Source organism: Acartia tonsa, chromosome 6, assembly GCF_053477335.1.
Source record: "Acartia tonsa isolate MP-2025a chromosome 6, ASM5347733v1, whole genome shotgun sequence".
In the NCBI taxonomy this organism is placed as follows: Eukaryota; Metazoa; Arthropoda; class Copepoda; order Calanoida; family Acartiidae; genus Acartia; species Acartia tonsa.
In genome coordinates this window covers 16,520,791-16,547,980 of record NC_137265.1, presented here as the reverse complement: position 1 = coordinate 16,547,980, position 27,190 = coordinate 16,520,791, and the positions used below count along the sequence as shown (strand labels likewise).

The following is a 27,190-nucleotide window of genomic DNA, read 5'->3' as shown; positions in this document are numbered from 1 at the left end:
ACATTTTATCAGAGAGGAAGGGAGGGAACAACGAACAATTAAAATGAAATGACATTTTCTTGGAAAAAAATATTTGTTAGAACCAGCAGAAATAATTATAAACTATATAAATTTCTTGTTTGCTAGAAATTGTGTTAATTGTCTGTTTTTTATTTTTGTCTGCTAAATTCATAACAAATTCCGCGGCAATACCCAAAGTCCCCAAATTCAGTCTAAAAACTTCACGAATACTTTAAGCTGGTACCCAAGGTTTGAGACCAAAAAATATTGAATATTCGATCCATTGTCAACTCCCTTCCTCTCTGACATTTTATTATTAATTTGCTCAAAACTTTGGGTACTTCAAATGAACATAAATTAGTTTGGGCCTTTACTAATGTCTAAACTTTTAAGCCAATAATCTAATCTAAAGAATTTTTAACTTCATTAGTTATGTCATCCATTGTCTTATCCCTTGAGATTCCTGAGATTTAGTGGTATCTATGGCTTCTATAATAGATACGTACTTGCTGTTTGTACTTACATAATAAGATCATTGCTTTAAGTTACTTATGAAATAATATTTGGATCTACTGCAGTTTACGGTAAAATATTGCTGGCAATCAATATTTCCAAAAATCTTTTAATTTTAAAAGCTGCTAGCTGCCAAATGGCTGAACGTACAGATCATACCCGCACACCATTTAAGCGGCATAAGAAGGCCTACAAATAATCTGGAATAGCCAAGATCCAATTATGCACAGGGAAAGCTTCACTGAAGAAAAAACGCGTAAAATAGGTCTTTTTCACGCATTTCTCTGCACTGCATTATTGATTTATGGCTATTCCAGATTATTTGTAGGCCTTCTTATGCCGCTTTAAACAGTGTGCGGGCATGATCTGTTAGTTCAGCCGTTTGGCAGCTATCAGCCTTTAAAATTCATAGATTTTGGAAATATTGCTTGCCAGCAATATTTTACCATGAACTTCAGTAGATCCTAATATTTTTTGCAGTATATCTACTCCTTAAGTATGCAATGTCCAACTTCTTACCTACTTACATTTATATTAATAAATTGACTGCGCTTTTGTCAGTAAGGGATGGGAAATTGGACATCAACTTATACTGGAAACTCGTTGGTTTTAACACTTTGGGAACTAGTGTTAAATCTTATTCAAACTTCCAGTATCCAAACTTTTAAACCAATGATTTTTAATATATAATTAACATAAAATGAAGATAACTAAGTTTTAAAAAAGCTTTTATATAAAGTAATAGAAGCTGCAACCAAAGCAACTATTAGAAGGGTACCTGTATACACAAGGAGGGGGGGTGGTAGTTTTGTGGTATTCGGCAACCGTGAGCCATGTCTATGGCACCCCTGATCTGGGGTTCGGTGGAGGGTCAATGGCCCTCCCCCGAGTCCTGGGGAAGGGGTCTAGTGACCCCCTCCCTACGCTTAGAATTAATGATTTGAATCTGTCATGTTTATTATGGTTAACTGTATTCTTAATTCTCCCCCACCCTTTCCAGGGATGGGGGAATCATTATTGCCCAAACTGACCATTGTATATGTATTATTTATGCTTTCATGTTATGATTATTTATTCCTATCCATGTAATTATTGTTTGTTGTATATAGCTGCAGTATCTCTTAACCCTTCAATAAAGTGACAACTGAAAATAGATGTTGATCATTATCTAGTGAAAGCTAGAGAAGCGTAGCTTCTCTATAGTAAGGTGTCCACGTCTGTCACACTGCCGTAATCTAATTGAACTCCGGTGTCTGCCATTTATCCTCGGCGGATACCACAACTTTGGTGACAGCTGTGTGAGATTACGGCGAACCACAAGTGTAGAGCAGACGCGCATCTGAGGCTAAGGTACTCCCAGCAGTGAATCTGGCAAAACTGACGCAAGCAACCTGAATTACCCACCCTGGACAGCAAAGTTTAACTCTGCATCCGGCAGTTGTGGAAGCGAAACAGCGGAATCTGACGAATAACCGCGAGCAGCGCTGATATCTAACGGAGAATTGAGCGCCAAAAGGGCTGAAACAGGCCTGCGGACCGGCTGAAACAAGCCAAATACGTGTAGACGGCTGAAAATAGGCCAACTTACTGCAAGAAATAGCAGGATCCGAACCAGTGGCGCTAGCAGGACGGGACATTCCCTGCCGCCATCAGCCGGATTTGGATCAGCGGCGCTAGCAGGACGGGACATTCCCTGCCGCCGATAGGCTGAAACATGCCACATAGCTGCAAGCTGCGAGCTAACATACGGGTGTAGTGCACCAGAACAGAGAAAAACTACGTCAACCCCGAGTATCCTGAGAAGCTACAACGCAGCCACCCATCTAGAAAACAGATATTATATCACATTTGCAGGGATTACCACCCTAGTGTGATGGCCAAACAATAGATTTATGAGCAAAGCTTGGCAAACAAATTGTTGTGTTGTGATAAATCTAAGAATAGAACAGGCTTGGATTACTGTGTATTGTGATAACAGCTAAAAATAGAACAGAGTTGGTCAACAAATCTGTTATGCAATTGTGATAAGGACAAAAATAGAAGCTAGATGTAATATAATCAAAACAATCTCAAGCCCACAGCACAACAACAATACACCCCTTATTCCAAGGGAAGGGGAGGGGCCCCTCTCCATTGAAGGCAAATACAATCAGGGTGATATAACAGATAAGCCTAAGATTAAGAAGAAAAGGCCCTATTACACCAGCACACAGTTACCCCCCTCCCTCACAGGGGGAACGGACGGAGTTACCCCCGTCCCCTCACGCGCTTCCCCCTTCCTACCCACACTAGACTAAGTCCGTCTGTAGTGTGGAGCTAGCGATCGGATACACAGAGCGCCATTCACGGGTAGCGCAACAGAGTGCGGAAAATATCATAAATCCAACGGACGAAGCGGACCAATGAGAGAGCGAGCTGAGGGGTGAGAGCGCGTTTTCCCCGTGTGCGCGGATTTGACGGCGCGAACGCGCGTTACAAGGACAGAAGATTCCACGCACACACACACACACATACTCTCACACCAGAGCGGAGCTACTCCATAGCATTTAACAGGGGTATTTTTAGCAAATAAAGAATTGCAAGTTTCTTTCCTCCTAGCTCTAGTGTGATAAGGGAAAACCCAATCAGTTCCTGACAGCAGTTCAGACCCTCAACATCTATCTACCTCAACACCTAACTATTGATAAGTACAGCTAAGTTATATCTTTGCAACTAAACTCCCAACCTAGTGATACAAACAGTGTTGGCTGTTAGGCTAGGAAGCCTCAAGTGACAAACCATTCCTTGTAGTACTGTATAACTTTGTGCTCGCCGTTTCACCGTTGACCCAATGGACCAGCATCAAGTCCCAGGAGGTGACCAAGCCCCAGGATGGCTCCAGGATGACCCTCAGCCGGCCCCAGCCGAGTACCGCAAGCTGAAGCTGAGCAATCTGCCGGAGTTTAGAGGGCCGCCCAAGCAATCCTGGTCGGCACATATCCGCCGACTTGAGATGTCATGGGCGGCTTACCGCGTGCCACCTCATGATTCCCTCAACCGCCGCAACGCCCTACTACTGTCATTGGTAGGGCAAGCGGCGGAAATGGCGTCCCATCTGTTTGGCGAGGCAGGCCAAGCCTTGACCTACGAACAGGTCAAGACCGAGTGTGAATTGCTATTTCGCCCTGCTTTTGAATCCCAAACGCTTAAACAAGCGTTTAGGGATTACAAGCAACACTCGACAGAACCTATACAAGCGTACATATCAACTAAGTGCGCCTTGTATAGGGACGCCTACAACCATGAGGATCTTGAGTTGTTGGTGGACGAATTAAATCGTGGAATTCGTAACGCCAATGTAAAACGCCTCATGATGAACCATGAAATTGCGAGTGTACCTGAGTACACTCGCAAGGCCATGTTCACCGTGACCATGGTTACTAAGCAGCTGAAGGAAGGTGTGTGCTTAGTGGACTCGACCGACGGGCTGACTGGATCTGCCTGCATCCAGTTGCCCCAATATGACGAGTCGGAGCCAATGGAGATTGGCTCCTTGGCTCCGGGTCTCCACCAGATGGGGAAGGTCGCTCCAGATGACAAGGTTCCAGGCCGCTGCTACCGCTGCCAGGGGAGAGGCCACCGAGCTCGAGACTGTCCAACGCCTGTGGAAGTTAGCCTAGAGGAGAGGCGCACCCAGCCACGCCGTGACCGTTCTGCCAAGTGTGAGCGTTGCCACTATGACGGTCACACGGCGGCCGATTGTAGAGCTGACTGGGCCCAGGTAGCCAGCCGCAGGCGCACCGCCGACAAGGGTGCCCCTCCAGGGAAGCCCAGCAGAGTGGCCCATATGGAAGGGAGCGCGCCCCCAGCACCACCACCGCAAGCAGCCACCCCCAGAGCTGCGGACCGAGCCGATGGGATGCCGCAGTTCGGGACTGTCCCAGCTAGGATCAACGTACTGGGCGGCGCGGCTGAACCCAACCGGGTTGGCCTAGGCTTCAGTCTTAACCATCTGGGGCCAGAGCTGATACAGCCCAACAACGTAGCCGAGCCAGAGGCGCTGAGGCCCCAGCCTTTCAGCCTCAACATGATGGAACCTGCCCGACTGAGCCTACCCAGCAAGAGTGGAGGGGCGCTGCCCAGCGTCCCTGAGACGGTGTATGGGGAGGCCCTGGCAGCCGCTGAACGAGAGAGGCAGGAGGTGCTAGCCAGCACCTCTGCATCGATGTATGGGACGCCACCTGGCGTCGCCACCTGGGATGATGGGGGGGTGCTATCCAGCGCCTCCCACCTGGTGCCTGGGGCGACAACCGTCGCCGCCACCGAGATACCTGGATCCTGGAACGAGCCAGCCTCCAACCTGATGTCTGGGGCGACAACCGTCGCCGCCACCGAGAGACCTGAGTCCTGGAACGAGCCAGCGGTCCCAGAGGAAGGGGTGACACCCGTCACCCCCAGCCAGCCAGCGCCACCAGCCTGCAGGGAGAGTCCAGCTACATGCCATCCAGAGCCCTCTACCAGCCAAGGGAACCCAGCTGCTCACCATCAGGATAAGTTGAATTTGTTAAATGTGTTGTATCCAAAATCTTGTAAACACCCAGCCTTGCCTGTGCCCCCTGCACCTGAGGCTGGGGAGATTGAAATTTGGGAAAATAAGGACTTGCCTGTGCCACATGCACCTGAGTTCCTAGGGCAGGGGAGGGCATTGAGTAAGGGCGAGCCTGTGCCACATGCACTTCAGCCCCATGCCACTGGGCATGCCTTGGACCAGGGAAGGGAGCACTTAGGGCTAGGGGAGCCGACACCCAGGCAAGTGCCAGTCGCTTGCCAGTCTGTCATTGGGGAGGGTATCGGGGTGCCTCGGCCGCATACAGATAACGCTCAATGGAAATTTGTATCTAGCCAGGAGCAGCCCAGCCGTGTCCAGCCCCAAGAAGCAGCCGTGACCAGAGCCGGAGATCCCCAGCCGCGTGTACGAGGAAGATGGTTACCTGGAAGCCTCTCCCATTGGTGGATGGTCCTGTGGGGCCTCCTGCTGGCAGCCGTGTGGCCTACAACCAGCTACGTCCTGGTGGGGTGGGACTGTGCCAACCCCACTCATGTCACGTCTTACAATAAAGAAAAGATGTGTGACACGGAGCCCCTACACCAGGAGGTGCCCCTGGGCCATGAAATACACGTCCTGCAGCAAGTCAAGGTGAGGGAAACCACTGGGTTCAGCTGTCAGCTCACCGTGTCCCAGTGGACATTCAGGTGTGGGGTATGGGGTCACCTCAAGGTGACCTCGGTCCCCACCCTCATGAGGCCAACCAAGATAGACCCAGAAGCGTGCCGAGACCTGGCCAGGAACCGAGTATACACGTTGCCAGGCAAGACCCAGCCACTGACGTTCCAGCTGAACCACCCCCTGTTCTTCACCATCGACATGGTGGGCGCCCTCGTCAACAGCCCCGAGGGGGTGGGTTGCGAGGGGGAGGACGTCCACTTTGAGGGCCAGCTATACCGCAATGAATTAGTGCTCCAGGAGCGGCGGCTGCTGGTCAAGGAGGAGACCTATGTGGTGGAGGATGGACGGGTGGAGTCCCAGTCTGACCACCTGACCCTCGAGTGTCCCCATTCTGAGCTGTCCTGTATCACTGGGGAAGCAACCTACGTGTGGGACCACCTGGGAAGAGATTGCCCCTTGAGGCTGATCCGCAGCCTCCAGCCCAGCCTGGTGAGGGATGCATATCTGGTTGACCATCAGGCCCAGTTTTTCATCAACATGACCAACCCCACCTCAATTGTGAACTGCGACTTCGAGGCCCATGCCACCAACCATCCAGCGTTGTTCGTGGCAGCTGACCCAGCCGCGGCTGCGCTGCCCAGAGTGTCGGCCAGGGATGTTGACATTCCCCTTCAAGCACAGATCCATGCAGGTTATATTGGGTTTACCCTGGAAACGCGCATGAAAAGCACTGCAGCGGAAGAAGTAGCGGCCAACTGCTGGAAGCTCCAGCAACTAGATCCGGCCCACCCGGTGCGTGTCCAGGGGAGCACGTTCTCGGTACTGAGGGGAGACATCCTGCTGCAGCTGACCTGCCAAAGGCACAAGTATGTTGTCCGCGAACACAAGGAGTGTTGGGACAAAGTGCCAGTGGAGCCCACAGGTTTTGTAGACGCTGTGACACGGGTATACAGTGAGCACGCCACCAAGATTCCCTGCTCCTCCACCTACCCCCTGACTGTGCACGCGGAGGAAGGCTGGATAGAGTTAACCCCTGCTCCCAAGAAGAGGCCACCCCCGCTGGATACGCCTAAGCAGTTGTTGACAGAACCCTTAGATGACTTCAGTTCAGGTGGTTTGTATTCGCAGGCTGAGTTGAACGACTGGCAACAACTGCTGGCGTTCCCAGCATACAAGAGTGCCATGCTGACCGGCCTATCCTATGGCTCCTGCGTTCAGCAAGGCAGCTGTTCGGCCACAGGAGACCATGGGATAGTGTCCTACAACATTGACCGACTGGCGGAGGAAGGAGAGGCAGCCCTGGATGTCTGGGCAGGATTTAGACAAGCCATCCACGAGTGGGGAGATGGCGCCGCCATACTGTGCTTGCTGTTGCTGATCCTCAAACTGCTGGGGGACCTAACCATCATTTCTCTGGCAGCAGCACAAGGAGGAGTCCGGGCAGCCCTGAATGCGATATCACAAGTGTTCCTGTACCATCCAGCTTTATATAGGAAAGCGCTGGCTAGAGCCAGGCTCAACCATGCCAAGTCCCGGGACTTTTCAGTGGACTGGGATGCCATTCCCATCGGCAGGGAAGCAGCCGAGGAAATGGTGTCTATGAAATCAACTGACAGCGGGCATGACCGCCCAGGTAGGCCAGGACCGCCCTCTGGCAGACCCCGCGGCCCCTCAGGAGGACAGGCCGCTGCTCAGACAATCAACCTGGCAGCCAGTGCCCCAGCCGCTGCCAACAACAACCCGCAGGCCCCACTGCTGACCGTTCCAGCAACAACTGTGCCACCAGCAAACCTGATACCTGCCGGCGCTGACCAACGTATCCAACCCAAGTCAGCCTCTGCCTTCTATCCCACATTGGGAGCCCATCAACCCTAAGAAGAGACTCACCACTAGGATTCCATTGAATCATTATCGTTTGTATATATTTTAGCCCTAAGGAGCGGGCCGAAGGCCTCAACCACTGTCGGAAGTCTGATAGGGAAACCACCTCCCAGCCTTCCGAGGGGAGAGTTGTGGTATTCGGCAACCGTGAGCCATGTCTATGGCACCCCTGATCTGGGGTTCGGTGGAGGGTCAATGGCCCTCCCCCGAGTCCTGGGGAAGGGGTCTAGTGACCCCCTCCCTACGCTTAGAATTAATGATTTGAATCTGTCATGTTTATTATGGTTAACTGTATTCTTAATTCTCCCCCACCCTTTCCAGGGATGGGGGAATCATTATTGCCCAAACTGACCATTGTATATGTATTATTTATGCTTTCATGTTATGATTATTTATTCCTATCCATGTAATTATTGTTTGTTGTATATAGCTGCAGTATCTCTTAACCCTTCAATAAAGTGACAACTGAAAATAGATGTTGATTATTATCTAGTGAAAGCTAGAGAAGCGTAGCTTCTCTATAGTAAGGTGTCCACGTCTGTCACACTGCCGTAATCTAATTGAACTCCGGTGTCTGCCATTTATCCTCGGCGGATACCACAGTTTGTTAGAAATAAAACCACATTAATTTAACTTATGAAAGGATAGACAAATTATTTATTATAAAATATAAATACGCTAATAAAACTGAATTTTTCCATGTTCACCAAAATAAAATATAAGAAGAAAAACAGAGGAAAAAAGTTAGAAGGAAATTTTTCAACCTCCAAGAATAGGATATTTCTAAAGTTTTGTCGTTCTTAAGATTCAACTAACTTTTTAGTAGCGAAGTTACTTTATATTTTTGGGTGTTTCTTTGTGTCTGAATGTTCAAACGTAGTTACATGTTTTTTTTTATAAATATATAATACTTTTTATCTTGAATATTTTGTTTTTTTACTATTGCTGTTTTATTTACGGATATAAAAAAAAGTAAATCAAATCAAGTGTCCAAACTTTTACATCAATAATTTCAATAATTTTGGTTGAACATCAATTTATTTTTATTGTCTTATCCCTGATCCCTAAATACACACGGATATGAACTGTCATTCTTGTCATTTTATAATAAATTCTATTTTGTTTGTGTTTGTATTTGCGTAAACTAACAAGGATTTTAAGGGATAAGACAATGAACGACAACTTGATATACATTATACATCTCTAATAAAGTAGTCGGATTAGTCAAATTTAAGGTTTCATTAAGACTTTCTATATTCATTCATTGGAAAAATATCAAAAATAAAATAAAAATCCTTATACTAAAGTAACAGGATGTTTGTCTGTCTGTCTGTGTGTCTGTCTGTGTATCTGTACCGAAGGATCTCGCTAACCGCTGAACCGATCGGGTTCTCCTTAACAGGGTAGATTCTCATATGTCCTGGGAAGGTTTTTAACTATTTTACTATTTACTACCACCCTCCCAAAAGAAATGACAAAAAATTGAAAATTTTCTTAAAATCTGGGAGACTTCAACGTTACATATGGTAGGTATCGTAACATAAATAAGGAGACTTCAACGTAACATATATTAGGTATCGTAACATAAATAATTAACATAGACTTTAACAAACAAAAACATTTAAAGTGCCACTAGAGGCCTCTAGGGGCGTAGCCGCTAGTATATATATATATATATAGTAAAACAGGGATGGAGGGGACACTGGGATGTTTAATACACTAATCCCCAAAGCTTTATAATAACGTTTTCTTATTCGTTGGCTTAACATTTTTTGAGACTTTTATTTAATTTTAATTGGTTTGTTCATTAAGTTGGATATCTTAACGTTTCAACCACTAATTATAATATCTTTAATTTGGTTTACCATCATTCAATCATAAATCAATAAATCGGCCATTGTCTTATTTTTTTACCACCCTAAGAAAAGAAACTGTTAGTTTGTTTAACAATGAACCAATTAGAGATTGAAATAAGGAAGAGGGAGGGGGGTTTCTGTGCTTAAAATGCACTCTTAAACTAATTTTCTAACCTGAATGACAGTTACAGAAAGTGTCTGAGTGTTGAAATCATATTTCAGTTCATACTGCAGTTTTCCAAGATACTCCTTTGCCGGCCCCTAAAATATTCAGTATTTATTTTCTTTCTATAGGTCTGTCTATCAATATATCTATCTGTCTATATATCTATCTATCTGTCTATCTATCTATCCATATATATCTGTCTGCATATATAATTATTTGAAATCATATTTAAGTTCATATTTCAGTTTTCCAAGATACTCTTTAGCTGCCTCCTGAAACATTTATTGTTTAATTATGTGTCTGTCTATTTATCTAACTATCTGTCTATCTAACTATCTATATATCTACCTTGGCAGCTTCATTCCCAGCCTGATCAATCTCCTCCTCCCCATCAAAAAGACCTTGTTCGTCCTCATTTTTCTTTCCATCTGCCTGTCTGTCTATCTATTTGTCTATCTATCTATCTGTCTATCTATCTATCTACCTTGGCACCTTCATCCCCATCCTGATCAATCTCCTCCTCCCCATCAACAATACCTTATTCATCCGCAACTTTCTTTCCATCTGTCTGTCTGTCTAACTATGTTACTATCTGTCTGTCTATCTATCTATCTAACTATCTGTCTATCTATCTATCTACCTTGGCACCTTCATCCCCATCCTGATCAATCTCCTCCTCCCCATCAACAAGACCTTATTCATCCGCAACTTTCTTTCCATCTGCCTTTCTGTCTATCTATTTAATTATCGAACTAACTATCTGTCTATCTATATACCTATGTATCTTACTATCTATCTATCTACCTTGGCAGCTTCATCCCCATCTTGATCAATCTCCTCCTCCCCATCCACACGACCTTGTTCGTCCTCATTTTTCTTTCCATCTGCCTTTCTGTCTATCTATTTAATTATCTGTATATCTATCTATCTAACTATCAATCTATCTATCTACCTTGGCAGCTTCATCCCCATCCTGATCAATCTCCTCCTCCCCATCAACAAGACCTTATTCATTCGCAACTTTCTTTTCATCTGTCTGTCTGTCTATCTATTTGTCTATCTATCTACCTAACTAACTATCTACCTATCTACCTTAGCAGCTTCATCCCCATCCTGATCAATCTCCTCCTCCCCATCAACAAGACCTTGTTCGTCCGCATCTTTCTTACCATCTTTACCCGCCTTTCTCTTCTTTCTACAAAATTATGAAAATTTTTGATTATGGCAGTTGTCCCATAATTTAGTAAACATTAGGAATGATATAGGTAACCAAAGTTTAATAAAAAATGAAAAGAAATGGGAACTTTATTAAATCACAACTGGTTTGTTCAAGCTAGAAGTGTATTAACTTTTCTATTAATAATTTTAATCATAAGAAGATTTAATTTTAGTTATCATAATTGAAAATGTATTTTGATCTAACGTTCATTGTCGTATCCCTTTATATTACACAAGGGGATGCGCCACTAGCATATCGTAGCTCTGCATACAAAGAGGTAGGAAAAGCAGAAAAATAGACTTAAATCAACCCAAGAATTATATTTGAACGTTCTAAAGCCTAAAAAGATCTCTAGCCCTTTGTGAAACTTCAATAAAATGGAGAACTCAATCGGGTTAGTAGTTACTAAAAGACATAAAATCTTACTGATATATAAAATAGGATATTTTTTAAGAAAATTTAATGTTACATAATATTAAGTAACTTCTTATGCAAATGTTTAATACTTTTCTCAGAAGAAATTAAATATTTATTTATGTTTCTAACCAAAACAATATGGAAATTCAGTGCATTTTGTATGAATTAGGGAGGGAATGGACATTGGGCTGTTTATTATCCTAGTCTTTAAAGTTTTTTATCACGTTTTCTTATTCGTTGGCTCAAGTTGCGGACTTTTATTAAATTTTTGATTGGTTGGTTCATTGAGTTGAGTGTTCAAATGTTTCAAGTACTAATTGTAAATACCAGAAGGGTATCATCATTGGAGATGCACATTGTACATAAAATTATAGGTCAAGCAAAAATATATTTCTAGTAATTAACATAGAGTTGCTCTGCTTTCTAAATTTTATCTAACGTTTTATAGAAATCATCGTTCCAAGTTTGAAATCGATTTGACAATTATAACATGTCTAAATTAATGATATGATATGATATCCTTTACGGACGAATGTAGAAAAGCATCACTTATATGTAAATATTGTCAATGTTTTTGTACTTAGAGAATTTTGTTCTAACGGCCTTTTCCCTCAAAGTGCGTAGTCAACTACAAAACCCACCTTCCCCCCCCCCCCATTTAAAAAAAAAATAAAAATTAAATGGTTAATGGAAGGGGTTATTAAGTATCTAAAACATCTTAACCTAACCTATCCGTTTTATTATTTTCAAAAGTTTTAAAAAAAGAGAGGGGGAGCTTGTGCTCGACATGGCACTTTAAGGTAAACCGCTTGTTCTATTTTTGACAAACAAAGTTGTTTGCTTCCTAAAATATTTCTCACAAATTTTATTTGTTATAAAATTGTGTACATCAATGTTTTTGGGAAAAATAAGTAGAATAAATATATATTAAAAACAAAATTTTTTGGATTTTTTTAATGGGACTTTTTCTTGTCATAAATATCTTTACTTTTTATAAAAGTTTTAAATAAGATTGTAACAGATGGATTTGTTTTAATGGATATTATCATTGTTGTTAATTTGTTTTTCATTAAAAATGATATATTCCGATAAAAAAATTCTTTAAACTACCCAAAAAAATTGTTTTTAAGCAAAATGGTTTAAAAATTCTAACACGAAATCATTCTTAGAAAAAAGATTTGATCAAACTCTATTAGTCCTACTCTTTTCTTGTTTTCAAAGATTTTCTTTCAAAGTTAGTTACAGCATATCATCACACTAATTGTGACTGAAAATTTACGGTGAATTTTCATTTTTCAACTTTAGAAATATGCCTATGCATATGTATTATCTGTGGGATCAGTCTAAAGTGGATTTATGTAAATTGAAGGAGAGAAGGAGACAGCTGGTCACAGAATAGGAAATTATAGAACAATATAGGATATCATGATCTGTTTCAGGCCTTTAGAATTTTCCAAAAAGTCCTCGCTAGTTATTTGTTTCATATTATGCCGTCAGGGAAGGGACACTGGGCTATAAATTACATTTTTACCTAAAGGTTTATTACCAGGTAACCTAATTATTTGCCCAAAAATTTGGATACTTTAGAAGAGTTTTGATTTGGTGGCTCTAAACTAGTAGGGTTTAACAAGCAATACATTTTTCTACAGAAGGGGTAATTTTTTTTATCCGCATTGTGGATGTGTATCAGTTTCTCATTCATTACCTTATCCTTTAAGATCCCTGAAATTTGTAAATTATTTTTAAGAAAAAGTATTTATGAAAAATTTAAAAACGTTGCTACCAAAAATATCAAAGGGCAGTAAGAATTATTATGGCACCATGAATAGAATACCTTTGTCATAGAGGACTAACTAACTAAATTGGAAGTAGCAACAAGTAAGATATTGGGGACAATGGCGTGCATTTAATCTTGGTTAGGAAATGAGTGAATGTTTTTCCTAAGAGGGTTCTTTTCTTCCATGATGGTAATCTAGGGGTGGGTAGGGGGTGTTTTATAACTCCCTATAATAAAGGTGTCTATTCTCCCTATATAGTAAATTGAAGTTCTCTCAGTTTATCTATGATTGATTAGACCTTTTGCAAAATTTAAACTATATGTTATGTAAAAATCTATTATAGCTAAAGAAAAATATAGAGAAATAAAGTTTAATCTGGCCAATATAATTTTTTTTTTTTTATGAAAAAGAAACTATCTTTTTAAAGACACATAACCAAATTCATAACCAGTTTTGAGAACAGGGTTTTGCCAGGTGATTTTCAAACCTTTTGAGGCATGATGAAAAGGGGTAGGTAGGCCTAGCAAAATTCAATATTATGTAATCTAATACTGTATTATTTTAAGTTAGGTTAGATTTAATTATGTTTAACTATGATACCGCAGGTATAGGCCCCGCAAGTATTGCAAGGTATGGTGATTAAAAAACATAGGTTACATTTTTCCTCAAACTACTTAAATTTCTAGTCAATACACAGCTCTCAGTTTAACAGGAAACACACATATTCAGGTGGAGTAAGAAGGGTGCATTGGACAGAATATTATACTGGCACCCAAAGTTTGAAGAAAAAAACATATGGTTTCATTAGTTGTTTTAAAAACGTTGGGAACTTTTATTCAATTGGTTTGTATCAACTAGCGCAGAGTCCAAACTTTTCCCTTAACCATTTATATCGGGAATTTAATTTATCATAATACTAATGGGAGTGTTCATTAATTTGTCGACATTGTCCTATCCCTTAAATCTCTGAGTAAATTAAATAGTAATAACTTAAAAGGCTTCGTAAGCTTATGTAAGAATTCCGTATTAAAATAATGGAATTATCTTTTATGAAAATCAGTTTAATAAATCAAATTAAGTTTAAAACCAAGGATGAAAATATTCATAAAGCAAAGCTTAACAAATGAAACAGACGGTCAAACGAACATTAAATATACGAATGAAGGTGCTTTGAATATAAGATATTAGGAATGACCATTCCAAAAATCAATAGAAAATGTAAAATTTTATTCAAAATAATCCCAATCGATACAATAATCATCTTGAAAAGTTTGAAATAGAATGTTTGGAGATGTCCTTTAAAAAAACTACGCACTTTCTATACATAGAAAATCTTTGTTTTTAATGAATTAAAAATTAAATTTGAAATGAATAAAATGTATGACGAAAATAAATTACCTGAAATTAAATCAGAGAATGATATATATAGTTTTTAACAATTAAATACAATTTTATAAATAAAATAAACGATTACAAAAGCATAGCTTTTGAAAAAAAAGTGTCAAGATAAAGGACAGTAGGAATCATATTTACCAAATTATCGGGGACCTTAAGGGAGAAGACAATGGAAGATAAACTAATGTCAATTCCAATCATAATAAACTAAATTTTTCCTTTGTAGATTGAATTATTGGTTGAAAAGGTTGGACAAAATTATCAAAATTGAATAAAAGGACCCATAGATTTGAGCCAACGAATAAGATAAAGCTGTTATAAATAACTGGGTACAAGTGAAATTTACGGTTCTTCCCTGCAAAATGTATAATAAACGACCATGAACAAGTTGATATATCATCTTACCTGAAAAATCTAATAAAGCAGAAAGCCAGGATGCCAACAATAAGAACCAGTATGATACCTCCCACCACCATCACCATCCAGGGTTTCATACCAGTTGTGGAGGATACCAGGGTAACATCCTTCTCTACCTGGATACAAAGATAGATAGATAGATAGATAGAAAGATAGATAGATAGTAGATAGATAGAAAGATAGATGATAGAAAGATAGATAGATAGAAAGATAGATAGATAGAAAGATAGATAGATAGATAGAAAGATAGATAGATAGATATGATCCCACCCTCTACCATCACCATCCATGGTTTCATACCAGTTGTGGAGGATACCAGGGTAACATCCTTCTCTACCTGGATACATAGAAAGATAGATAGATAGATATGATACCACCCACTACCATCACCATCCAGGGTTTCATACTAGTTGTGGAGGATACCAGGGTAACATCCTTCTCTACCTGGATACATAGAAAGATAGATAGAGAGATATGATACCACCCACTACCATCACCATCCAGGGTTTCATACTAGTTGTGGAGGATACCAGGGTTACATCATTCTCTACCTGGATACATAGATAGATAGATATGATCCCACCCTCTACCATCACCTAAGTGGCAATCCATGTTCGCGGTTTAGTTGATACATAGAAATAAAACAAACCTCTTTTTGAACTTTATCAATGAACTCATTTCTTTTGAATCTCCGATGTACTGAGTGGCCATTCATACTGTCCACTGTAGGGCCATTCATCTGGTGTAGGTAAGGACCATCCATCCTGATGCCTTCTCTCAGATCTTAACAAACAAATATAATTAAGTCTTTTTCAATAAAGACCCTGATGAGCATAATAGATAAACAAATTTTATTCATACACTACAAAATTTAAATTACATATTTTAATAATACAATTCTAATTTTAATGTCAAACTATATTGTGAAATTGAAATTTATACTTAATAACAAATGGTACTTAACATTAGTAAAAGATAAAAAAAAATATTTGGAGTTATTGTGGGTGGAGAAACAGGATTTTCCTACCTAGTGATCTTAAGGGATAAGACAATTTAGATAAATTGATATACACAATAATGATAAACAAATAAACTGCTTATGTATATATAAAATACATTGGTTGATTAGTTTAGACACTGATAGTTTAGTACCAACTAATAAACATTCAATAAAAGTACCCAAATTATGTTTACAATACCTTAGGTACTACTGTAATTTACATTCCAATGTCCACTTTGTCCTTTAAAACAGAGTAACTAGAATAAAGTAACTAGAACTAAGAAAAGGAAGTTGAAATAGACAAACCCAAAATATATTTCAGATAAAACCAGGATTATTGGTATGCTTTATTTAAACTTATTAAGCATCATTTAACAAGGTAAAATAGGAAAATATTAGGAAAGCTTTTTATTGAAGGCAAAAAATGGACACAAAAAAAACAAAGGAGTCAGAATAAAATGGTCTGACCAATCTACCTAATACGTAACCAAAAGGAAATAGAATAGCTTTACTCTAATAATCGTGGGCGAAAAAGCTGTAATTGAAAAAACATAAAATAGAGAAATAGAGAAAGAGGGAAAGTGAGATTACTCTGTGTATCTGAATAATAAATGTGGCTTATTAATTATTAACCACTATCATTTAAAGTCTGCTCTTTGCACCAGGGAAAAAGGGGTAGGGCAATATCTCCCTACTCACATATTCATCATCCATAAATCTCTATATATATCTGTATATATGTACCTAGAAACAGGTAGATGGCAACCTGTAATATAAAAAAGTTAAATATCAACTACTGTCTTTTAGGCCTCCTCATAATATCAGTGAAATAACAATGGGATATTATATATGAACCATAAACTATAATTTTTAATACAGGTAAAGAGGAATAGAACAATGGAATATAAAATATTATAGGATAATGGAAAATTTATTTTTAGCCACTCTTTACATCAAGGGAACAAGGATAGGCAAATTGAATATAAATTATTAACCACAAATCATTTAAAGTCTGCTCCAAAAGGGATACAGGATTAGTACAATATAAGTTAAATCTGGAGTTGACTTTTTCCTATTCTAGATCCTCTACTATCGATATATCCTTAACAAAATTCTAAAAATATTAAAAATAGAAAAAAAATGGAAAAAGAGAAGAATATTAAAGTATACAATCCCACAAGCGTCAGCGACTGACAGACAGATGCGTCTACTTGTAGAGTAGCTTCGCTACTAAAAATCTGTTTGTGTTGTGTGTACCTTTTATATTGATTACAGACTAAACACCAGTGCAATCCAGGGAGGGGAGGGGACATTTGGCTGTAAATTACACCAGTACCCAAAGTATTATAAAAACGCTTCCCGTTTTATTGGTTTAAAAAATTGGTTGATAATAACTAAATTAAACAAGTACCCACAGTTTTATCTTTTTCAACTAAGATTTTTAATCTACTGAAGGGATAAATTTGTTTATAATCATTGGGTTTGCACATTAATCTATCTATCATCCATTGTCTTATCCCTTAAGATCCCTGATTGTAATCCCATTGCTTTATTCAATCAAGGACCATTATTGCTTTATTTCAGAGTTAATAGAAAACTACAAAAAGTATAGGATTATAACAGCCATACATGATAATTAAAAGACATTAATATATTATATTTTTAATGGAAAATTTTACATGTATCTAGTAGCTACTCTATGACACAATGTTTTTGTTGTTAACCTTACTGTTTATATGAAAATTGTATTTTAACTCTCCTATTAAACGTTATTGTCATATTATTTGAACTGAACACAACACCAATATAAGAAGAATGACAACAACCTTTATCAAACATAATCATGGAATGGACAATTGGACAAAGTGAGTTCTAAAGCAGATGTCTATCTTCAAAACCAGCCGAGAAAATCTTACTTCCCCAACAGCGTTACGGACTGACTGACAGACGGACATACAAAGTATATTATAAAGTTGCTTTGCTACTAAAACTGCCCTTTATCATTGATATTGTATGTCAACAAAATGCTACCAGTCTAACATGGTTAAAACTATCTTTTAAAAAATTGCCATTTAGGCGACATTTGTAGACATAAACCTTGATTTTTTCTGTCAATATAAAACATCTATGTCTAGTAGATCTTTTCATGAAAATACCCTTTTTCGAATTTCAATCTTCTGCTAACCTAAAAAGTTACTTTAGGGGCCTAGAAATATATGTACAAAATTTCAGCTCTCTATCTCTACTGGCGACCTAGCGCCAGGCATGTAAAATATCAACAGATAACGGTAGCACGGCGGTTTTAACAATATCTCAGTAATGTGCAGGTTTTCAGCTCTTCTGCATATTTCAATTTAAACACATAAGGCCAAAGATATTTTATCCAAAAAATCTTTTGTCAAAGTCTACTCTAGACCTAGCGCCAGTCAGTTTTCTAAAATCATGCATTTTATACCTGTGAAAAATGAAATCGCCAGCGCTAGGTGTAGAGTAGACTTTGACAAAAGATTTTTGGGATATCATATCTTAGGCCTTATGTGTTTAAGTTGAAATATGCAGAACACCTAAATTCACCTTCCAAGCCATTCTCTAAGCATTTTAATTTTTTTTTTGAAATAACGGGATTTCAAAACTGCCTTTTGAAAAGGCCTAAAAAATATCTTTTTTTGTCCCTTTTTTCACTGTATATAGTTACAACTTATTAAGATATTATTCTCAGTTAAAAAAAAATGGCGCTTCCAGCACCAAAACCGGCAAAAACAGGCAGTTTTACTTCTGAACCCCTACTTAACCCCCTGACAGACCCCCCCTCTATCTCAGCTCCTGTTACAGATAGAGACGTAAAACTTTTTTCTGGTTGTTCATGTGTATTTTTAGAGAATTACTTTTTCTAGTCATAGCGGTCAGACTGCTCCTTATCCGCTTTTTAGCGTCCAGCCGCTAAATATTAAAACAGCTGTAGAGCGGCCAATTTTAAAGCTAAGAAAACCAAATTTTATGACAAACTATTATTTTTTATAATAAAAAAATACCTTTTTTGACCATCGCCGAAAAATGACAAATAACAGAAACCGCCAATTTTGGCGGTAAAACGGCGGTTGGCGGCGCTAAATAATATTTTTATCTGTTTATAGTTACAACTTATTAAGATATTATTCTCAGTTTAAAAAAATTGGCACTTCCAGCACCCAAACCGGCAAAAACAGGCAGTTAAACTTCTATATCCCTACTTAACCCCATAACAGACCCCCCTCTATCTCGGCTACTGTTACAGATAGAGACGTAAAACTTTTTTCTGTTGGTTCATGTGTATTTTTAGAGAAAATTACTTTTTCTAGTCATAGCGGTCAGACTGCTCCTTATCCACTTTTTAGCAGCCAGCCGCTAAATATTAAAAAAGCTGTAGAGCGGCCAATTTTATAGCTAGGAAAACCAAATTTTATGACGAGCAATTATTTTTCATAACAAAAAAAATGCTTTTTCTGACCATCGCCAAAAAACAACAAATAACGGAAACCGCCAATTTGGGCGGTAAAATGGCGGTTGGCGGCGCCAATTAATATTTTTATCTGTTTATGATCACAATAAAAGACTACATACATAAATTGGCTGAATAAGGTCTGGAAAGGGTCAAGACAGTTAATTGTTTAAACTAATGTAATAGATTTTTATTTTTGTCAGATGCCAGACGCAGACAATTAAAAAAAAATAACATTTAGAAATATTGTATATTTGTCTACAAAGGGTTAACAACAAAATCAAAATATACAAATCTAATTATTAAAACCATCAAGATGATCTTCCCTATAAATTTTATTTGTAAAGCATTGATATTTTTATCAAATAATATGACAATGATGACAACATTAATAAGTGATTAAATACAGACAAAAAATAGGATGACAACATCCATAAAGACAAAGCTCTAAGATCAGAAGTAAGGACAACTCTCTAGTAATTACTTTTGTAATATTTAATCAACCTTAGTAAAAAATAAGATGAAAATTAGGTGTTCAGGTATGATCCAGCAGGATATAATCCTCCTAGTCTTCAAATAACTTTGAATGGCTCCAGTGTATTTATTTTTTTACTCATAGACTTAAAATTGTAAAATTAAGCTTATCTTACATGCCTACATGACATATTAAATTTTTTTAAAAATCAGCTGTTGTTTCCAGCTGACCGCAGCCAGTGGCAGCAGTCCATGTAAGCTTCAAATCAATTAATTTTTTTGATAAATATATATTAATTCTTGAGTAATAATAAACTTCCGTGAATAGTAAGGCCATCACTGTTTGGCCACTCCTTAACCGATTTTTAACTGATTTTTTATTTCCTACCTGTAGTTTTGCCGTTTTTAAGCTGCCAGTAGCGGAATTCTAAAACAGCTCTAGACCAGCCAATTTTTCTATGTAGTCTTTATTGTGATCATAAACAGATAAAACTAGCGACGCCAACCGCCGTTTTACCGCCGAAATTGGCGGTTTCCGTTATTTGTCGTTTTTTGGCGTTGGTCAGAAAAAGCATTTTTTTTGTTATGAAAAATGATTGCTCGTCATAAAATTTGGTTTTCCTAGCTTTAAAATTGGCCGCTCTACAGCTTTTTTAATATTTAGCAGCTGGCTGCTAAAAAGCGAATAAGGAGCAGTCTGACTGCTATGACTAGAAAAAGTAATTTTCTCTAAAAATACAAAAGAACCAACAGAAAAAAGTTTTACATCTTTATCTGTAACAGAAGCCGAGATAGAGGGGGGTCTGTTATGGGGTTATGTAGGGATACAGAAGTTTAACTGCCTGTTTTTGCCGGTTTGGGTGCTGGAAGCGCCAATTTTTTTTTTAACTAAGCATAATATCTTAAAAGGTTGTAACTATAAACAGATAAAATATTATTTAGCGCTGCCAACCGCCGTTTTACCGCCAAAATTGGCGGTTTCCATTATTTGTCGTTTTTCAGCGATGGTCAGAAAAGGTATTTTTTTATTATAAAAAATAATAGTTTGTCATAAAATTTGGTTTTCTTAGCTTTAAAATTGGCCTTTTTACCACCAAAATTGGCGGTTTCCGTTATTTGTCGTTTTTCGGCGATGGTCAAAAAAGGTATTTTTTTATTATAAAAAATAATAGTTTGTCATAAAATTTGGTTTTCTTAGCTTTAAAATTGGCCGCTCTACAGCGGTTTTAATATTTAGCGGCTGGACGCTAAAAAGCGGATAAGGAGCGGTCTGACCGCTATGACTAGAAAAAGTAATTCTCTAAAAATACACATGAACAACCAGAAAAAAGTTTTACGTCTCTATCTGTAACAGGAGCTGAGATAGAGGGGGGGGGTCTGTCAGGGGGTTAAGTAGGGATTCAGAAGTAAAACTGCCTGTTTTTGCCGGTTTTGGTGCTGGAAGCGCCAATTTTTTGTTAACTGAGAATAATATCTTAATAAGTTGTAACTATATAAAGTGAAAAAAGGGACAAAAAAAGATATTTTTTAGGCCTTTTCAAAAGGCAGTTTTGAAATCCCGTTATTTCAACAAAAAATCAAAATGCTTAGAGAATGGCTTGGAAGGGGAATTTAGGTGTTCTGCATATTTCAACTTAAACACATAAGGCCTAAGATATGATATCCCAAAAATCTTTTGTCAAAGTCTACTCTACACCTAGCGCTGGCGATTTCATTTTTCACAGGTATAAAATGCATGAATTTAGAAAACTGACTGGCGCTAGGTCTAGAGTAGACTTTGACAAAAGATTTTTTGGATAAAATATCTTTGGCCTTATGTGTTTAAATTGAAATATGCAGAAGAGTTGAAAACCTGCACATTACTGAGATATTGTTAAAACCGCCGTGCTACCGTTATCTGTTGATATTTTACATGCCTGGCGCTAGGTCGCCAGTAGAGATAGAGAGCTGAAATTTTGTACATATATTTCTAGGCCCCTAAAGTAACTTTTTAGGTTAGCAGAAGATTGAAATTTGAAAAAGGGTATTTTCATGAAAAGATCTAATGTCTAGCTTGGATTATATTTAGACCACTTCTAGCAAATGACATTTTTATTGTGAGCAAATAAAAAATCTATCGATTGTTTTATATAGATAAACAAATACTTTTTATTTATAACTGGGATTTGATGTTTTTATACATTTACCAAAAAGAAAATTAATTAAAAAACAGGATAAATGAATGGACTGATATTGAGTTTCATTCCCAATCACGATTCACAAAATACCTCTTTAAAAATTTAAATTATTTATGAAACAATAGAACACCGCTAGGTAGAACCAATTAATCAAGATTAGATAAATATACCCAAAGCCATCGAATCAGCAATAAAACTTTGGGTTATAGTCCCTATCGTGGCAACGCACCTTAAGGGGCGATTCGTCGTATTTTTAAAAAGGATTTAATAGGTTATCTTAGGTTAGGTTAGGTGATTGCCCCGCAGGGTTAGAGCCCCCCGCAGGGGCTAGGAATAGGAGAAAAGCTACTCTAAAAATACATAGAATCGATCCTTAAGGGGCGTTGCCACGAAAGGGACTATACCCAAACTTTGGGTACCAGTTTAATTCACAATCAACTCTCCTCTCTATTCATGCATCTATTATAGAATAACTTTTAAAAACGGGTAAAAAAGGTTTTAAAATATCTAAAAACAAAAATATTCAATTTTTTCCTTTTTTTTAAGGAAGTGTATAATAAATCATACAAGTTTGAATATATCGAGATTAAAGTTAGAATCCAAAAATCTCTAAGTAAATCATTCTACCCCTCTACCTATTTTAGTAAAAATTTAGGTGAGAATTTTTTGACAGGGAGGGAACATTGGACTATAAACAATACTGATACCCAAATTTTTATTAACACGTTCTTATTCGTCTAAATCTTGAATGATTGCTACAAAATAAAATGTTTCAACTTTTTCACCAATCATCTATTGTTCATGAATAATTGAGACTGTACATTAATTGATTTCCCCTAAAATTCCTGGAGATTTATACGAGAGTAGATTGGGGGGGTGGGCTCAGCTTGAGCTCCAATTGAAAAAAAAAATTTGTTTCACTTTAAACGTTTTCTTTGGGCAGTAAAAATATTTTTTCAATATAAGTAATTCTATAAATATTCATATCAAGAATGAATACATTAAATATTAGCATAGCATTTAATAATAATTAAAATAGAAACTTATAATAGGAACAAATGATCTGGAATTTCTGGTATGGTTTACATAGGTCCAGGCTATCCACCCCTTTACCCCATCCCCTCTACTCCTGCTGGATGATCAGACTGACAACTTAATGATGTCCATGTTAGCAACCTTACGAACATTTTCCCCCTTTCATAATATCCACGTGCATTCTATACCCATTCAAGTAATATACATTATATATAAATGTATTTATCCATTTTGGCACATCACATATCACATACAGTTAATATAATCAGTGATAACCAGGAAGGGAGGGGACACCTGACAATAGTTTATTTCGGTACTCACGTTCTATTATACATTGGTTAAAAAACTTTGGATTCTGTTGAAAAATAATAATATAATGGTTAAAATCGCAGTATTCAAACTTTTCAGCCAATAGCTTAAAAATTGTCATATTCCCTAAGATCTCTGGTAATAAAGAAATCTATTTTCGATACAATAGTTTGATTAAAAACAATGGGTAAAGAAGAAAAAGCTAGGCAAGATTCAAATAAATAATAAAGATTTTTTTATACATAATAAAAATTCATATGATAATAGACATATTTTCTAAACTTTAATTACGAATAAGATCTCTAATAAGATTGAAAAAGTATGTAACATTGGTTAATATTAAATTTAAAAAAAATACAAAGTGAAATTTGACAGGTTGAAAATTTGTAGGCAAATTGAAACATCAATGTCTACATAGCCATTAATAAAAGTTTTAATGCTTCTTTTTGCTTCGCTGCTTATGGACAAACTTTTATTGTTAACAAATCAATAAAACAATTATTTTTACCCATTGTTTTATCCCTGTATCCCTTCAATTAGAAGACTTGTTTGTTGCTCACAAAAACAAGAAAAATAACCTTCAGATCTCATTCTCTTACATGGATACATCAGGAAGGGATATTTTATCTCAAGAAAATTTTACTTTTCCTCAATTTAGAATATTAGTGGTACAATAAAATATACTTTTTTCAATCTTTGCATGATAATTCTTGAAACAGTTTGTATAATCATTTTCAATCAGGTTTGGTATATCGATTTCTCCGACGATTAGGTACAATATTATAAGATAATCAACACTCTATAATCTATAACCCATGTCTAAAAATAAGATGATCGTCTGTTGTACTATGCCTTAAATACCATATAATACCACTAGCGGCTACGCCCCTAGAGGCATCTAGTGGCATTTAAATTTTTTTTATTTTAAATATCTAATTTGAGAAATAATTTTCTATGGTCAATCAGCTTTTAAATTCATGTCTCTACGCAGCGCCACTACGCTAGCAACACTATGCGGCGGGAATATTTCAATTTTTTTCGATTTTATTGTGATTTCTCTTGGGAGGGTGGTGGTACCCTCCCCCAAAATAGTTATAATCCTTCCCAGAACCTATGAGAATCTACCCTGTTAAGGAGAACCCGATCGGTTCAGCGGTTAGCGAGATCCTTCGGTACAGACACACAGATACACAGACACACAGAAAGACAAACAGACAAACATCCTGTTACTTTAGTATAAGGATAATACAAAATATTATCTAATTATGGAAAATCTAAATTAATTCATTAAATATTTTCCTTAAAGCAGAATTATTTTGTTTAATTAAATTTGACGTATTTAATCTAAATTCTTTTTCTTTATTTTTAAATAACATTATGTCCTCAATAAAACGTTTTTTAGATAGTTGATGTTCTCGACTGTAGTACATTTAAGAACTTCCTTGATTAGCTATTGATAGGTGTTGTTATACTTGTAAAACTTTATGAAGAGCGAGGCACAGTGATTATACGGACAAAGTGAGTTACAGAGCAGATGTTTAGTTGTCATAAAAAAAATCACGAAACCTAAATAAATACACTTTTTTTTGTAGCATAGCCGTCAGACCAAGTAAATTATATAAAGGATACTTATTGGTATAGGTAATATTCAATAAAAGTTTTAGCCGTTTATCTTACTAAGAAGCTGTGAAAAAATTACGTTTCTCAACAAATATTTTAGGTGGACATACAAACGGACATTAAGAGTTATCGAGTAGCTCTGCTATGAAAGAGCTGTTTATTTACCTGTTAAATTAAATATTCTGATAACTGGTAGATTTAGGATTACAATAACATTTCACTATTATATTCTAAGAGACCATTCAATCTGAAAAAAAACAGGAAGTTTGTTTGTGTGTTTAGTGTAGCTTTAAAAAAACAAAAAAAATGTCGAGAGGGGGATATCCCGTCCCTTATGAAAATAGCTTAAGCCCAACACAGGACCAATAACTACAGGGTGTCCCACGTAAACTGTTTTTTTTGAAACGCTTATTACTCCCTTAATATTTGAGCTATCTTCGTAGAATAAAAAGTATTTGGCAGCAAACTACTGACCATTTAATGATATAGTGATAAAAAATCCGCAAAGTTAACAGAAAAAAATCTACAAGGTAATACATAACAGGCTGATTTTAGTGAATATAAGACTAATCCACAAGAAAAATATGCCTTAGTTAACTTTAAAGCAGCTGGTGGTCAAACGGTGGATCACAAAGACTTACTCTGACATTATAAGAACTGGCATTGTAGTCTAATTAAAAAATCTGGTATATTTCAGGTTTTTGTGTGCATTTAAAGCGAGCTCACATGAAAAATTAACAAAGAAGATCAATATTATGCTTATTTTTACATATTGTTCACTTATATTACACTTCAGATTCTTGAATATTGAGAATTTCTAGTATGCCATGTCAAGATTGTTCTATTTTTGTGCTTAGAAAGTCTGAGCGACCAGCAGTTTGGACTCAAACTAATCTTAAAGTTTACAAAGCAAACATTTTCCTCTGGGTTAGTCTAAATTCAATAAAATGAACCTCTTATGTAATACCTCGTAGATTTTTTCCTGTTTATTTTGTGGATTTTTCATCATTATCCTATAAAATGGTCAGTAGTAGGCTGCCAAATACTTTTTATTTTACTAAGATAGCTCAAATATTAAGGGAGTAATAAGCGTTTCAAAAAAAACAGTTTACATGGGACACCCTGTATATTTCCTGAAGAGTATAACCTCGTAGGTTCAGCGCTTCCCAAGATCTAAAGCGTCTTTAAGTCTGTTAGATAGGTTAAAGTTATATTAGTCAGTCATTGTTGAGATCTTATACATTCCACCTGCAACAGATGCAATCCAACAGACACACACCCGAATTCTTTATATTAAAGATTTATTTACACAACTAAAACTTTTTTCTTACATATTTGTTAATTTGATTTTTTTATTTGTTATTCAAAATAAATGAAGAAATTAAATTTCAAGTTTTCCTTTTTTAACTTTAGTTTTACACTTTGAAAGTTTTAATTAGATTTTCTTTCAAATGTTCATATACAATTGGTAAAATATTAAATCTACTGCTTTAAGCAAATAAAATGACTAATTTAAAGCTCCTCTTAAAAGCAAAAACATATCAAATTAAGTATTTTCGACAAAATTTGAGTTTCCCCTGAAATTTCATAATTTTTCATTTTGCCATTCTAGGGATATTAACATACAAACATGCAACATGCATGCAACATTTTATCATCTTGAATAGCATCAGGGTCTGAAGGGATAGAATAATAGGCGATTAATGAATCGTACATCCCCAATGAGGATAGATAAAAATACCCTTTCTCTCGGTGAAAAGATTGGACACTACTTTATTGGAACCCACCTATCAATATTTATTTAAAGTACCCGAAGTTTTGATCTAACAACTTTGGGTACCAGTGTAATTTACAGTCTAATGTCCCCTCCCTCCCAGAATATGCTATTTTGTATGTACATTATTCTATTAAGTTAAATATTTTCAAGTTTATAGATAAATTTACATCTTACACAGCATTACATTAAAATAATTTTATCCTATTATGTAAAGTTTTTTAGCTTTAGATTTTAAAAACTACTGGTCCCTGGATAGTTTTAGGCTACATCATTTTTAGATTTAAGCCTTGGTTTGGTTTTAGGCTTTTTTTTCCCTTCTTATCATCACCATCCCATTAATCATATAGCCCTAATATGCTAAGGGTGCATTCTCTAGTTCTATTTTATAAAGTTGTACATTTTTCTTTGCCTATTAAGACCTAGGTAACGATTGAAACGACTGAAGTTCTCCATTTAAGTGCCCCGGGATGGT

The 27,190-nt window shown here is 37.3% G+C and overlaps 1 protein-coding gene across 1 annotated transcript in view; it reads right to left on the bottom strand.

Moving 5' to 3' along the window:
• The window catches only part of LOC145321985 (synaptotagmin 1-like), a gene marked incomplete at its 3' end in the record, with an annotated part of 46,323 nt that extends 21,133 nt beyond the window's left edge, over window positions 1-25,190 (bottom strand). The window contains 5 exon segments of the mRNA XM_080163706.1: window positions 9,631-9,717; window positions 10,715-10,817; window positions 14,837-14,964; window positions 15,498-15,631; window positions 25,107-25,190. Of these exon segments, the coding sequence (XP_080019832.1) occupies window positions 9,631-9,717; window positions 10,715-10,817; window positions 14,837-14,964; window positions 15,498-15,611 (432 nt within the window).
• Between the last annotated feature and the right edge of the window lie 2,000 nt (window positions 25,191-27,190).